General features: G+C 37.9%; 1 protein-coding gene and 1 long non-coding RNA gene across 5 annotated transcripts in view; one reads left to right on the forward strand and one right to left on the reverse strand.

The window, feature by feature from the left end:
- LOC135105794 (rab3 GTPase-activating protein non-catalytic subunit-like) overlaps positions 1–15309 on the forward strand; it is a 67369-nt gene that overhangs the window by 36276 nt on the left and 15784 nt on the right. For all 4 annotated transcript variants that reach the window (XR_010271008.1, XM_064014328.1, XM_064014330.1 and 1 more), the window contains exons 17-24: positions 261–452; positions 769–1176; positions 1752–1964; positions 5257–5430; positions 5787–5968; positions 7989–8207; positions 13794–13943; positions 14491–14616. Coding sequence is in view for 3 of the 4 variants with exons in the window: in XM_064014328.1 (XP_063870398.1) it covers positions 261–452; positions 769–1176; positions 1752–1964; positions 5257–5430; positions 5787–5968; positions 7989–8207; positions 13794–13943; positions 14491–14616 (1664 nt within the window). In the remaining variant the exon portion in view is untranslated. The remainder of the gene's footprint in view (positions 1–260; positions 453–768; positions 1177–1751; positions 1965–5256; positions 5431–5786; positions 5969–7988; positions 8208–13793; positions 13944–14490; positions 14617–15309) is intronic.
- LOC135105797 (uncharacterized) lies at positions 163–11890 on the reverse strand. Its single transcript, XR_010271010.1, has 2 exons — positions 11650–11890; positions 163–470 (listed from the first exon to the last, which is right to left on the reverse strand). It is a non-coding gene; the product is annotated as an uncharacterized LOC135105797 (long non-coding RNA).

Consider the following 15309-nt stretch of genomic DNA (forward strand, 5'->3'; position numbering starts at 1 on the left):
ACAATGACGTGGAAGTCATCATATAGTTTGTAAAACTTCCATATTTTATGTTTCCCCATACTGCTGAAGAATAGGGAAAACTTGTTATCATGATAGAAGCAAGATATTTTTTATAAACTTTATAGCATGTAGCAGTCTTAATTAAGCAAAATACATTGCAAATAATTTTAAACTAAATTTTTATTTGCTCTTCATTGCTTGTATACATTGACTTCCCTTTCACACATATAATGCTTCCATTCTGATGTAATGTGGTGTAGGTGAATTGCTCTATGGATGGCAGTGGCACAGAGAGAGCATCAGGAAGTTCCATCAAGTAGTGGAGAAAAGTGGAGCCAGTCCTGAGTCATTGCTACACCTGGCTTTGGAGCATTGGCTGCAGGGCCCCTCCCCAGACACTGTGGCCACTCTGCATTTTGGCATGGTGGTGCATATCTTGTCTTCCTTGGCAGGTGGGCACATGCATCGTACTAGGAAATATGGTGGAATTAATATCATAATCTTAATGTTGTTTTCTGTGACAATTAGGTTTGAACTTCGAATCACAGAACTTGAGAGCAAGACTTAGAGAGGGAAAAATATCCAATGAAATGGCCCTTGTAGTTAGTTGTGTACCATATAAAGTCATAATCCACACAAATATATGAAACTTTTTAGCCTTGCTGCTCAGTGGCAGAGTTAGGTCACTCTTTTCTCTGTGTAGAGGTGTAATTCTTTGTATTTACACCTCTGTTTAAGAAGTTTATTTAAGATTTTGATATCTTACAGAGAACAAAATCCTGTGTGATGTGAGTGAACAGAGTGCATGGTGGATTGCTGTGAGGGACAAGCTAGTGGCCTCTGAGCAGCCTTTCCATGCCTACATGGCTGCATTGCTTTGCCGAGGTGTCCATGCCACCCTGGAAACCAAAGCTTATCAGAACAAGGAAGACAGTGCAAAAACAGGAAGAAGTAGAGAAGAAGACAAGGAGGGTTGGACACAACCCACAGCCAAGTTTATGTCCCTGAATGACTGGGAAGGTTTATCGATGGAAATGGTAGAATGGAATTTAGTGCTCTGGCAACTTGGGTGTTTGCTGCCTCTGAATAGACTCTTCTCTTGCCTGCCATCAAATGGACCTGAGAGGAAGTTGAAGCTAGAGGTGTCTGTCAAAAATTTATTAGATAAGGGTAAAGGTAAGGACCAGAACCAAGTGAGCATCATGAAGTTTTAAGCTGGATAAATATTATATAGTTGGGGAGCAAGCCATGACTTTGTAAGCCTGAATTACTACTGAGCTTTTGAGATTGTGTGACTTTTGCATTTAGTGCTGGGATGCTTTATAGAGGAAGCTAATTTAATGTGATTATTATAATGATATGACATTGGTGCATATCTTGCAGTAACTCAGCAAGCTGAGAACTATGCCGTAAACATTGAATTAAAAAGTAATTTTTAAAAAATTCAGATCTTGAGAATCTCTCACATGGGATAACAGGTAAAAAAATAAATGTACCGAGCAGAAGCTAACTAGGTGGGAGCACATGAATCTTGAATAAAAGTTTGTCACTAATCAGTCCTTTTTTTCCAAAGTATTATTATTATTATTATTATTATTATTATTATTATTATTATTATTATTATTATTATTATTATTATTATTATCAATTTTTATTTTCCCTAACTTTTTATGATAATTTTTTTCACTTGCATTCAGCATTGTCACAGCATAGTCTGTGGCTAAAATGACCTATTACATGCTTCTTTTCAGGATATGTTGCTGAACTGGTAGCTAACTGGTTTATTGGTTCTGGGATACCCCTGTCAACCATTAAAAAGATACTAACAAGACATGATGAGCAGACAAGAAAGAAACATCAAGTTGATGCAGAAGATGAGGAGGAGACCAAGGCTGTGCCAGATGATGAGACATCTTGTGAAGAAAAAACAGATGGTGAACTTGGTGATCATGAGGAAATATTCAGTAAGTTTGTAACCAGTCATGCATGTATTCTTTTTGTGTTTCTCAGGATTTGTTGGTTGGCATATTTGAGAAACAATCCATTGTTTGGAAGTGAGAAAGACATGAGTATGAGTGGGAAACAAGCATCTGTGCAAAGATGTTTGCTTTCTAAACCTTATTCTGCTTTGGTATTTATTTGTTTGGTTCTCTTATTGCATATGCAGAGATAAAAAAAAAAATCAAATTATATGAAAATTTATAAGAAAGATTACTGAAGTAAGGAATTTCAACATGATTACTATTGCCATATTGCCATTTTTAAAGGCAGTCATCTGATCTCTTAACATATATAGCTTTTGAACTTTTCCCAGTGTCAATTGAAATCTAGCTACTGAACTTCCAGCAGGTCCTGTTTGAGTTGTGTGCTCACAGTTCCTATGGCCAACATGCATTATTGTTGTGGTCATGAAAATTTAAATGTTGTGCTTCCCTGTCCTGGCATTCTAGATTTATCATTATTTTAAAGTGCTGGATACTGTTTGTACAGAAAATTTGACTTCTAGAAGTGGTGGAAGCATTGTAAGTGGAAATTGCAAGTTTATTGCAATTGCAGTTATGTTGGTGTTGCACCACTTGTGGAAGTCATATTTTCAACACTACCAGCACCTAACACTTCCAAAATAATGACAGCTCTGGCACAATAAGGCTGCCATTGTGAAGTTGGTGAGTTGCCATGTATGTTTAAAAGTAGTACTTAACAAGCACTATATTGCTGTTACATGTACATTTTTCTTCACTGACACATACAAAAATTTAATCTGTCATTTGCTAACTGTTTTCTGTAAGGATTTGACTATAGATTGTTTATAAAAAATTATCACCTAATGCCATGCAGCAGCACTTGAGTATGTAGCAAGCTGAGGAGATAGGGAAGGAGGCAGAGCCCAACCAAAGCAAGTGGCTCCCACAACACACAACTTGCATGTTAATTTCTCACAAAATAAAGCAAAATACAGCATATGTGTATAGAGTATTTTCGACTTTGAATTACTTGAACTATCATATCCCTAAGTACCTAAACCTCATGGGACACCTGGTATATAAAGGGTATCACAGGAGAGTCACATGTTCTCAGATATGAAAGATCAAGTCATTCTAAGTTGGAAATATATAGTCAAATACTTTTAATGCCATGGTTTAGGAGTTACAGGGCACTTTAATATGAAAGTGCTAAGGATTGGTGAGGGGGAGAGGAGGAGGAGAGGATAGCAATGGCATCATGAGGATCTTACTTGATTATACATCAAGGTTTTCATGAATAAAAAGTAATTGAATTCAAGAGCATAGTGTATTGTTGTAGCAAATAACAAGTAAAACATAACAAATACTATGTGGCAACAGCATTCAGCTTGATGTTGCAGGATGAGAAAACTTGTTGGCAATAAAAATCAAATTTAAGAATAATCTCCCCTGGAAGATTAAAAATGTGGCAAGATGTATGTGCCTTTGTAAATTAGGTACATTGTGCCTTTTACTCTCGAAATATTATACTTTTATTTGAGAATTTGTATTTCTTAGGTGTTGATTTCTTTGGCTCTCTGCATTTTTCCTTGGATGCCTTTCTCAAAAAAAAAAAAAAAAGTGTATAAACTATCAAAGTCTGCACTATGAACATAAGTTGGTTAAGATATTATGTTCTATGACTTTATTTTGAGATAATACACAAAATATATTTCTTAGAGATGGACTTGAAACAACTTGAATGCAATAGTCCAGAGACCTTAGAGATTTACATGCAAGGAGGCAGCAAGAGACCATGCAGTTACATGAGCTACTATTAGGTTATCATACAAGCACAGTGGGAGGTCCATTTCACAGAACCCAAGGCAGTTTGTTAAGCAGATAAGTAAACTCTTCAGATCGAATTAACCTAAAAAATGTCAAGTCTAGCCACTGAACTCTTAGCTTAGCCATGTGTCACATAGTTCCTATAACTGCCTATGTTTCTTTTTCAGTATGTTATATATATATATATATATATATATATATATATATATATATATATATATATATATATATATATATATATATATATATATATATATATATATATATATATTACACAGTGGAATCTTGGCTTTCAGACTTAATTCATTCTTGAATGCTGTTTGAAATCTGAAATATTCGAAAACAAACTAGTTTCCCCAAAGGAATCAATGTAAAATAGATTACTCTGTTCTCAGACACCTGTCTACCATGTCTTAGCAGATAATGACCGATGCCTCCACTGCTAAGATGGCTGCTCCACAACATCTCCAGCTTAGAAATTTTTTATCCAGAAAGGATGTAGTGAATGAACTTAGTGACACAGAACTCATCAAAAGATAGTGTTTAGCCCATGCAGGCATACTCTTTGTCACTGATCTAGTGAGGGAAGCCTTACAGAATGACACAGAGAGGAGCAACCCAGTTACTGCCAAAATGAAGGTGACATCTTGCTGCTGGGAAAAGCTACTGGGAAAATACAGTTGTGCTGTAATGATGGCATAGAGAGAGCTGCAGGAGATTTGGGATTACTCCTGTGTTGAAATTTGTTTGTTTACAATGAGGTTCTTCAACTTCTTCAACTGGACCACATTTAATTTATTTCAAAGATTGAATTACTGTCTTACTGTCTGTATCTCCTCTAAATATATAAAAATGAAGGAAATTTTTATAGAAACTATAAATTAGTAACAAATGGCAGCTTTTGCTACGTCTTGTAGTTTTGAAGTCAAGTAACTTTGTTCGAAAATTTAATTATTGTACAGCAACCGAAGCAATCATGAGTTAAAAATTTTATTTGAAAACTGAGTTGTTCGAAAAGGGAGATGTTCGGTAACCGAGGTTCCACTGTACATAAAAACAAAGGAAATATTCATAGGGACTATAAATTAGTAATAAATGACAGCTTTTGCTGCATCTTATAGTATTTGAAATCAAGTAAATTTGTTTGAAATCTGAATTATGGTATGGTAACTGAAGCAATTATGAGTTAAAAATTATATATATATATATATATATATATATATATATATATATATATATATATATATATATATATATATATATATATATATATATATATATATTATTTAGTGTATTTAAAATTGACATCTGCTGTCTCAAGATTTCCACAACCAAGCCCTACCAATATAGGTACTTGTTTTACTCTATTAATGTAATCCCAGCCAGTGCTCCTCAGTAGATATAAAATTACTACCTGTGATGTTATTATCAGTTGGCTTTCCTTCTCTGTTTATAATATTTACAGATTTACTGGAGAAGGTTGGGGAAAAGTTCCCTCACTCAGTGGCTGGTGACTCGGTGCTCACAAACATGGCTTGGGAATTGGCTGCTGCCTGGCACAAGAACCCAGATGATGTTGCCAAGTTGTCACAGGCTGTTGCTCACATTGGAGAAATAAAGAACTCCCATATCAGGCATGGTAAGAATCTTTGGATGCTTTGTTTGTGATGTTGCTAATGACCAAGAAGGTTTGATAGTTAAAGTTGAGTAACAAAATAGAATTGCCATTCATGTGAATATTACTCAGGTGGCATCACTGATGTGCATATTACAGGATTTACATATTCAGAAAATAGAAATTGGTCAAGTGATGGCCCAAACAAATTTCATAAGTGAACATGCTTAGCCAGACACCCTAGTGTTATGTTTGATGAGGATGGTTTGGATGACTTCAAATAAAGTATCATCAACACAGATGCTGTGAAGGGAAGTGAGAGCACAGAAACACATGAATTATAATTTCTCAAAAGATAGTAGAAGCATAATTTTTTACAGGAGTTGCTGTGATGATATGGGAGACATGGGTCAGCAGGAGCATCCAGTCTGCCTTGGGATTGGTGGAAAAAGTTGGTCGCCTCCCCAAAGATCGGTTGTGTCGTCGGGACCTTGGGCTTTGTGAACACAGCTTGGCACTAGTGTTCAAGGCAGCATCAGAGCTATTAGAACAAGTGCTGGAGGTGAGTGCAGATATAAGAAGATTGTTTACTTTTCCTGCTTAATCTTTTCTTCCCCCTTCAATGTGGAAAGTTAGTTCTTCTGTTGTCTCTTTTCTTCCCTTCTCTTCATGTGAAGAAAGCATTTGCATGCTGTTCATCATGAGACCTCAGTATTCAATTTCTTGCATATCTTTCAGACAGTTACTGAGAACTTGTTTGCATATTAGTTATAACTTATAGGTATCCATCTTTTTAACTAGTTTATGCCCATTTCAAGGAACACCCTAAAGGAAGTTGGTCATGTTCATACACTTCATACTTGCATTCATAAATTCTCTCACTTTTCTGTCCCATATTTCTTTTGCAAATACAGTGAAACCTTGGTTCATGAACTTAATCTGTTCCATGACTCAGTTTGTGAACTGAAATGTTCACAAACCAAGTTTTTTTCCCATTGAAATTAATGTAAACAGTTATTCTGTTCCAGTCTCAGAAACATTGCATTTTTTTTATTTTTGAAATGTTTTCTATGACAAAAAATATTGAATAAAGTCATGGTTGGAGAGGAAAAGACACGAAATCTGGCTTTGCACCAAGTACATGTTGGTTGAAAGGAAACATTGGAGCATACGAGTTTGTGTGCACCAGGGATTGTTGTGCTGCTCAGGTGTCCCTCGTCTGAGTGCAGTGTCTGATCAAAGGAGTCTTGACAACGTCAAGACTCCTTTGATCTTTGATTTGAGTGTGTCTGTGGTAGGTGTGGTCTTTGATCTTTGATTTGAGTGTGTCTGTGGTAGGTGTGGTCTTTCTGGGGCGTCCAGACACTGGAACACAAAGTGAAGTGTGACAGGATGGCAGAACATGTGCTGTCATGAGTAGCACAACACTCCCTGTCTTACACAGACTCGTATGTTCCAGTGTTTCCAGGCAACTCACATTTGATACAAGGCAAGATTTGTTTTTTTCTCTCTAATCATCTTTCCAACTACCCTGAAAGGTTGGAGATAGAAGTGGGGGACTCAGGTTTAACACCCCATCAAACAGCTGGGAAGGCGCCTGTCCTTGAAATTAGTGACAAGATATTTTTGATGCCGAAGAGACTTGCAACTGCCTGTGTGTGATAATCACACTGCTCACAATAGGTGGGCCACAACACCGCTGAGTGAGTGCATGTCTGCTTTCTGGTTGAGAGGGTTTATGGGGTGTTTGTGTGTTCGCACACCAAACCCCATTTGTGAATGGAAAAAGTGTTTGAAAAATCTGTTTGTGAACAGGAATATTTGTGAACCGAGGTTCTATCTATCCTCACATTTTATGATGAATTTTCTAAGGCCCCATCCACATAGTTGACCTTTGCTTGACAAACTTTGCCTATTTGCGGACTAAGCCTATTGTACGTTAATAGAGTTCATTCTCTAGATCAGTGTTCCTTTGACATAGTCTGCTGATTCAGTGTGGAAACTGAGAACTGATATCTTGTGGGTTCTGCCGAGAATTGTAAGTTTGTGGAACAGTCCATTCTTGCTCCAATAGATACTTTGAGCACATTGTGAATGTCACTCCTGCACCACTCTGTCTACTCAAAGTACATTTTAGGTGATTGTTGCCTTAATGTTTGAACAGACTGTGAGTGAAATGTGCATGCCTCCATTGAAATACATGAACCAGATCACATTCTCAGTGGAGTGAGAGCAGATTGTGAGCAGTGGTAGTGCACATTCTGCCCTATTGGACATTCCAGAATTTCTATTATTTCTTAGTATCTGTATTTGTATTATTTTCACCATTTTGTTCATGTCAAGCTCCATGCACATATATCATGAATAGATATCCTGTTAGTGACATGTGACATAGGATCAAGGAGATAAAATCTTAAATATGTACCTTGTCCAAGATGGAGAAGGCACTTAGGATTTTAAAACATTATGTCTTTTAATAAACATTATTTATGTGCATTTTTCTTTAAAATTTATATTATTTAAGCTTCAGAATAAAGAATAACATATGACACCACCTTATTGATGATGTCTCTTGGCTACAGGCTAATGTAGTGTGTGAGGTGGAGAAGCCACTAGTGCTGAGTGCTGACAGGTTCTGGATTGGTCAGGAAGGATCACCTTCCTTGGTGGAGCTAACCATCATGCAAAAGATGACTTGTTATGATCTTGTGTATCATCACCACCAGCTGCTTTCCGTCCTGTTCTTCATTGCTCATCACAACCTTAAGAACATGAAGCCCCTGTCCTGTTTTGATGGCAAGGTGAGATTTTATCATGTGAGAGAGAGAGAGAGAGAGAGTCTATAAATTTTCTTGTGTGTATACAGTCAGCTAATGCCAATCTTGTGTCAGGCCTGCAAAGACTACTTAGGGAGCATGTCTTACCTAAGACTTCTTAGCAAGCATAAAAATAGGTTGGGAAAAATTGACTTATTGGCATCTCAAGTGCATCTCTTCTCACTCACACCCATAGCAACAGTGACCAGTATTAATTACTAGTGTCAGTATTCATTGTGTGTTTGGTGACATGTAATTGGCTTTTCTTGGGTTGAAATGCATTTTGTTCTGTTCATTTTGTGGTGCTTGTAGTGATGAGTATGAGAAAAACAAGTCATGGTGATATCATTCAGTCAGATCCTCACATGTCAGGCTTGAATGGTGTCTAGGTAGCAAAACATGTGAATTAGAATACGTGAAACTCAGAACCTCACATGAAAATTTGTCAAGCAAGGAAGTGAGGAACTGTTTTCACTCTGGCACAGTGGTGGCATCCCTGCTGCTTCCCATCAGCCGTCTTGCTGTAAGAGTCGGAAGAGAGTCCAATTGCCTTTATAGAGAAGCTAGAAGCTGTTGGGTAATGATAAAGGGATGCCACCAGTGTGTAAAATAGCAATTTTTCACTGCCTCCCTTGATGAATTTTCTTATGAGATTTTGCAAGTTTCTCATTTTAAATCCACATATTTTACTATACTGACACCATATAAACCTGATGTATGAAGATCTACTATTGGATGATAACACTGTGACTTGTCTGCCTTGCACTCATCACTACAAACACCACAGCACAAACAGAACATAATGCATTTCACCGATCAAGCATCACCAAAGACACAATGAACACTGACACTGGTGGCCTACACAATACTGGTCGTTGTTGCTATGGGCGTGACTGAGGAGGAGCGATGCACTTGAGATGCTAATAAATCAATTTGTCTCAGCCCATTCTTTATGTTTGCTGGGAAGCTGTAAGTAAAACTCTCTCTCTGAGTAGCCTGTGCCATTGTGATGCAAGACTGGCATTCGCTGACTATATATATATATATATATATATATATATATATATATATATATATATATATATATATATATATATATATATATATATATATATATATATATATATATATATATATATATAGATGAAGGGATTGTAATGCCTACTGCACTGTGCAGTGCTGAGACTTGGAGTATGGGAGTATTAGACAAGAAGAGATTGAATGTAATGGAGAGATGAAATGTTGAAGTGTTTAAGGAGTATGTGTGCTATCTTCTACTGTTATTTTCATGCTAACTGCTCTTCTGATCTAGCAAACTGCATTCCTCCCCTCCTCCCGCAGCCTCGCTGCACAAGACTTTCTTCTTTCTCACACCCCTATTCTGTCCACTTCTCAAGAGTTAACCAGTATTTTCAATTATTCATCCCTTTCTCTGGTAAACTCTGGAACTCCCTGCCTGCTTCTGTATTTCCACCTTCCTATGACTTCAAGAGGGAGGTTTCAAGACATTTATCCTTCAGTTTTTGTCTACTGGTTTGGAGCCTATTCAGGGACCAGCACCTCAGTGGGCCTTTTTTTTTTTCTTTTTAATTTGATTTTTGTTGCACTTGGCTGGTGTTTCTCGTAGAAAAAAAAAAAAAAAAAACAATCAGAAATGAGGAAATGAGAATGGGTGTTGCGAGAGACTGGGCAGGATGGGCAGAGCAATATGTGCTGATTTGGTTAGACTTACTTAGAGAATGGAGGATGATAAACTGTTGAAGATAATAATATCAACTGTGAGAGGTGTTAACTTGTGAGGTAAGCTATGTAAGGGATAGATAAATGGCATAAAGGTGGCCTGGAGGGGAAGAGGACTGACACTGGAACATAGTAGAATGATTGTGTGTGACAAAAGCAAATGGAGAGCAGTTGTGAGTGCTTGAGGAATGATGAAGACCTGCAGCCTCTTGTGGGAGATGCCATACATTGATAGTCTCACACAAGTTTGGGGCAATTGGGTGTGGTAGAGGAGAATTTTATTCTGGACCAAATTGTCCAAGCTGTGCGATTGATCCCCATAAAGTGAGGGCAGGAGTACTTTTCTTTTTTGTCATGGGCCAAGATGCTATGAGAATTGTGCAAATGAGTGTGAATGTGAAAGTTGTGTGCCTTGTCTTTGCTACTCCTTTAGTATACTGGATGTAACACGAGTTTCTGCCGGTATTGCCAGAGGTGAAAGTACAGGTTATTTTAAGTGGAAAATGTTCTATGCACATATGCATTTTGAGGTCTTGTTTACCCATATATGAAGTTCAAGTATGGTGAGGTGACGGATACACCAGCTGGGCTGGGCGGGTATCCAATCCATTTTGGAGAAATACCATGTCCACATTCTCCACATAACTGTAAGCATGTGGCATTGTCAGAATTTTTTTCTCTCAGAATCATGCTGCACAATCTTAATGTATTTACTGTCACTGTCCTGGTGTGAAAGTGCAAGTGAATGGCTAGTAATCAGCTGATGTGCTTCTAGCCGTGCTACTTCCCCCTTCCAGCCCCAGTAAGCATGGTGTCATGTAGCCTTTAATATTATTTGTCATTAATTGCAGTCATACTATTATTGTGTAATATTTATTGGTAAATCACCTATTCATTAATACTTGTCTCATTATGGTATACTGTAATGCCCCAAAACTTGTAGAAATGATGATTGAATAATTTACAATTTCACCATCAGACATCCCACATCAACACATCCTGCCACGGATAACTGGCTGGCCATTGTCACCCGGCCACACTTGAATTTCATGCTGTGGGTAAAGAAGGCCTCAAAATTCATATAAGCATAAAACATTTTCCACTTAGAATAACCTTTACTTTCACTTCTAGCAATATCTGTAGAAACTCATGTTACACTACTGATACAGTAGCTCCCAAAACTATCTTAATAAAGATGAGGTCTATATTCTGACATGATAGATGATATTTGACGTGCTTGAAGATTATGGTAGCAACAGTTGGTAGCCCTGCACACCAGGGGTGGTTGTTGTATATTATGACCTAGGAAATTTGATGCTATATTATTATATATAATACTGTATTACTACTTAGTCACATGTAATCAGGCAGCAAGTTTCATATTGTTCATTATGCCAGCCTTTGCACCACACTTCAAAAGATAGTTTTGGGAGCTACTATATATATATATATATATATATATATATATATATATATATATATATATATATATATATATATATATATATATATATATATATATATATATATATATACCAAGTCTGTCTCACACACAAAAAAGGGAGTAGCCAAGATAAGGGACGTCTTACACTGGTGTGTTACCTACCCATAATAGCAGGGGCATTACTGCCACTAACTCATATACAGTCCTATCTAATTCTCACCCTCTAAGCTGTCTGTAGATTACCTTAATGTGTGCCAGTATTTCTCCTTTTGTAAGTATGTCCTCTTTGCTTGGTAGCATCTGTCCAACTGAAGTGTGAAAACAGAAGCTTGTCACAAAATGACTCATGCAAGAGGGGAGGGAGAGGAACAGGGGAGTAACCCACTCAGCTAGCCAGGCAGTTACTGCACATCTGGTGACTGAGTCTTTGCTTCCTTCCCCTCCCTGCTCTCTCTCTCTCTCTCTCTCTCTCTCTCTCTCTCTCTCTCTCTCTCTCTCTCTCTCTCTCTCTCTCTCTCTCTCTCTCTCTCTCTCTCTCTCTCTCTCTCTCTCTCTCTCTCTCTCTCTCTCTCTCTCTCTCTCTCTCTCTCTCTCTCTCTCTCTCTCTCCTTACACAGCACACAACAATATCTCCTGCAGCTACAATATTTCCTGCTTTTTTCACTCTAGCTCTAACTTGTCTATTGTTCTCCATTCACTGCAAAAGTAGATAAAAGATATTTAAAGCAGTCTTCCACCAGCTCCTAACCATTCTCTCTGCCACCTACGCTCGTATGTCCATGGTGCACCTCATTATCTTCTCTTTCCTTCTCCTACACCTGTTCAAACTCCTCCCCTCCCATCAGTGCTGTGTAATTCACAAATAGCACTTGATTAGGATGACAGCATTAGTGAGGTACATAACTACAAATATTGCTAGTGAGACAGGATTGTATTTTTAGTCCAAGTTTAACATAAACAGAACACAGATCATATTTCCTGTAGACTAATCTTACGTAGTGTTGGAGGATGAAATTACAACATGCCCTTTAAAATTGCTAGTAAATGGCTTGCAACTTTGCTGCTATAAAACCTACATGCTCTCACCCAGCTTCAAATGGTTAGTGTTGGTAACTACCCAGTAATAATGTGATCCCATGATGGCAACAATGCCTCAGTACCTCAAGACAGCATAAGGCTACAGAGCTAAACTTTTGTCTCATAATTTGCCTTGCTTGCATGGTTTAGTCCTGTTGGGTAAAAAAAAAGGTTCACCATTTTTCACCAAAAGGACAAAATTGGGTAGGGACCACCACAAGCAAGGTGGAAAAAGCCAGTATCATTTCCCTGAGGCAAAGAGTCAAGATCAATGAGATTGCTTGCCATGTTGGCTGCATTAGAGCCACTAACTCTGCATCCTTGCTGCCAGCAAACATCTGAATGAGGATGAAGTTACTGTGCCCACACCTCAAAGAATTCCATAAGGACTGATACACTCATAAGGTGTACTTTCATAAAAAATTCCATTCATTACATCCAGAAAAATGAAAAAGGAACCCTCAGAACTGCTGCATAATGTCAGAACTTCATTCTCATTCAAGTATTTGCTGGCAGCAGGGTTATGAAAGATAGTGGCTCTGTGGCAGCCAACACAGGCAGCAATCACTCATCTTGACTTCTTGCCTCAGAGCCATGACAGGTACTCTTCATCTTGCTTGTGGTGGCCAGGACCATTTTTGTCCTCTTGGTGAAAAATGGTGGACCTTTAAGCTTCACATGGCAAAGACGTGCTGTGGTTAGGTAAATTCCAGGACAAAATTTAATTCTGCAGCCTTGTATGGCCTTGAGGTACTGAGGTTGATGTCATATCACACAATTATTGAGGAGTTACCAGCACGCACTGATTGGAAGTAAGCAAGAGCATGTAGGTTTTATAGCAGTTGGAGTTGCAAGCTGCTTACCAATGATTTTAAATGGTGGATTGCAACTTCATCCACCAACAATATAGAAGCTATGCCCCCTCCTCCACCTTTTTATAAGGGTAATAGCAATTATATTACCATTTTCATGGACTTATTTCTATGACTATCAAAATACACCACTTTTCCAGTGGTATGTGTTAAACAATTTTTTCCAGTTTTTTGGAAGGGTTCATTCTAATATGACTGTTTTCCTATCGATGAAAAAGAGATAGTGTTATTTCTAGATCAGCTTGACCTGTGGTGAATATTGTCAAACTTAAATCTCCATTAACAATAGCAATTATAGCACAAGCATTAGCAACATCTTCAGTAAAATACAGATTTTGGGGTGATTATTATAGTTTTCTGTCATTGTAGATGAATCTTTAATGGTTCCTGTAGTGTTTTCAGGCCACAATTGGTGAAAAGTACTATGACTTTCCACAGGGTCGTAGTGTTTTCTTCAAGCCACTTTCTACAAGTTGGACATTTGAGGCTCAGGCTGATCCCAGTGTGTCCAAAGCTCGAATGTCCCTCATGTGTAAGGTGATCAGTACCACAGTAAATGCCTTGCCAGAAAACACCAGTCCTTCACAGGTGGGTGTTCCTAGCTGTCATGTTGCGAATGTAGTCCTGGAGAGAGAGAGAGAGAGAGAGAGAGAGAGAGAGAGAGAGAGAGAGAGAGAGAGAGAGAGAGAGTTTTCAATGTAATTTTTGTTGTAAGAGATATAGAAACCTAGATTGAATGTGGAATAAAATTTGGTGACTAGGATAGCAGTAATGAATATAAGGATGAATCTTAGTAGTTTGGCAGCCTGAGTTAGATCACTAAGATCACAATGATGGATTAGGTAAAGAAAAAGTTAACAGAGATTGTGCACATTGTGCTAGTGCCTCTATAGATAACATGATTTGTGACCTAATATTCAGATACTTGGGTGGTGCTTCATGTACATGTTAGAATTAAAGAATTCTAATGAGTGCCACTAAGTTAATGAAGCAGCCACTAAGTTCTTGTAGTTTAGTGGTAGAGTTTGAACATTTAGAGCCATTTCATTGGATTTTATATTTTTGCAGACCTGCTTATGATTGGTTGTCCATATACAGTATCTTGAATTAATGTGAGTACATATTGGTCCTTCAGGGTATTGCACCAAGTGTTCGACGAGCTCTTGATCTGACCCGGGGATGGAACATGGCTGTTGATCCTCTGAACCGGCAGTACATCTGTGAACTGTATAACTCAGGCTTTGACAAACAGGCAGAAGAGGTAAATAATATAATATACCTAGTAAATGGGATTTTATAGAGTTCAGACTTTTCTATGTATTCTCTAACAATTATCCTCTAAACCTCTATTGCTTGCTTTTTAGACAAGTCGAACCTTTTCCTCTTTCTTGTATCTTTGCTTTTGTTGAAAACTACTATGTAGTACCAGCCATGGAATTCACTTACACAGTTATATAAATGTCCATCAGATTCCTATTATATATATAAGAGATATATTCTTATACATAGATAATATATACAGTGCTCATCATTGGATGTATCGCAACCCGCTTTCCTGCTACATGTGGTAATATAAAGAGGGTAATACACCAAATAAATTTATTGATTTTACAATTATTATTTTGTGGGCATCTCCTTATGCTTCCTGCACTCTTCTAAACATGCAGGAAGGCTGTCAGCAAGTACCATGAGATATTGTGGGGCAAAACTTGTCCAAAGGTGGTGGAGTGCAGCTTGGAGCTTGGGTATTGTAGAGCAGTCATGGCTATGTAACTTCTCAATGGGGTTCATGTCAGGAGAATTTGCAGTGTAGTCATTGAAGAATGGCACACAGTAGTCCCTCAGCCATTTCTTCACTGATGTGGCAGTATGATGGGGAGTTCTGTCCTGCATAAAAGTAGTGGTGTGGCATTTCTCAAAAGACCCTAGTAGATGGTCACGGAAGTTTCAGGTA

This window comes from Scylla paramamosain, chromosome 12 (assembly GCF_035594125.1).
Source record: "Scylla paramamosain isolate STU-SP2022 chromosome 12, ASM3559412v1, whole genome shotgun sequence".
Taxonomy (NCBI): Eukaryota; Metazoa; Arthropoda; class Malacostraca; order Decapoda; family Portunidae; genus Scylla; species Scylla paramamosain.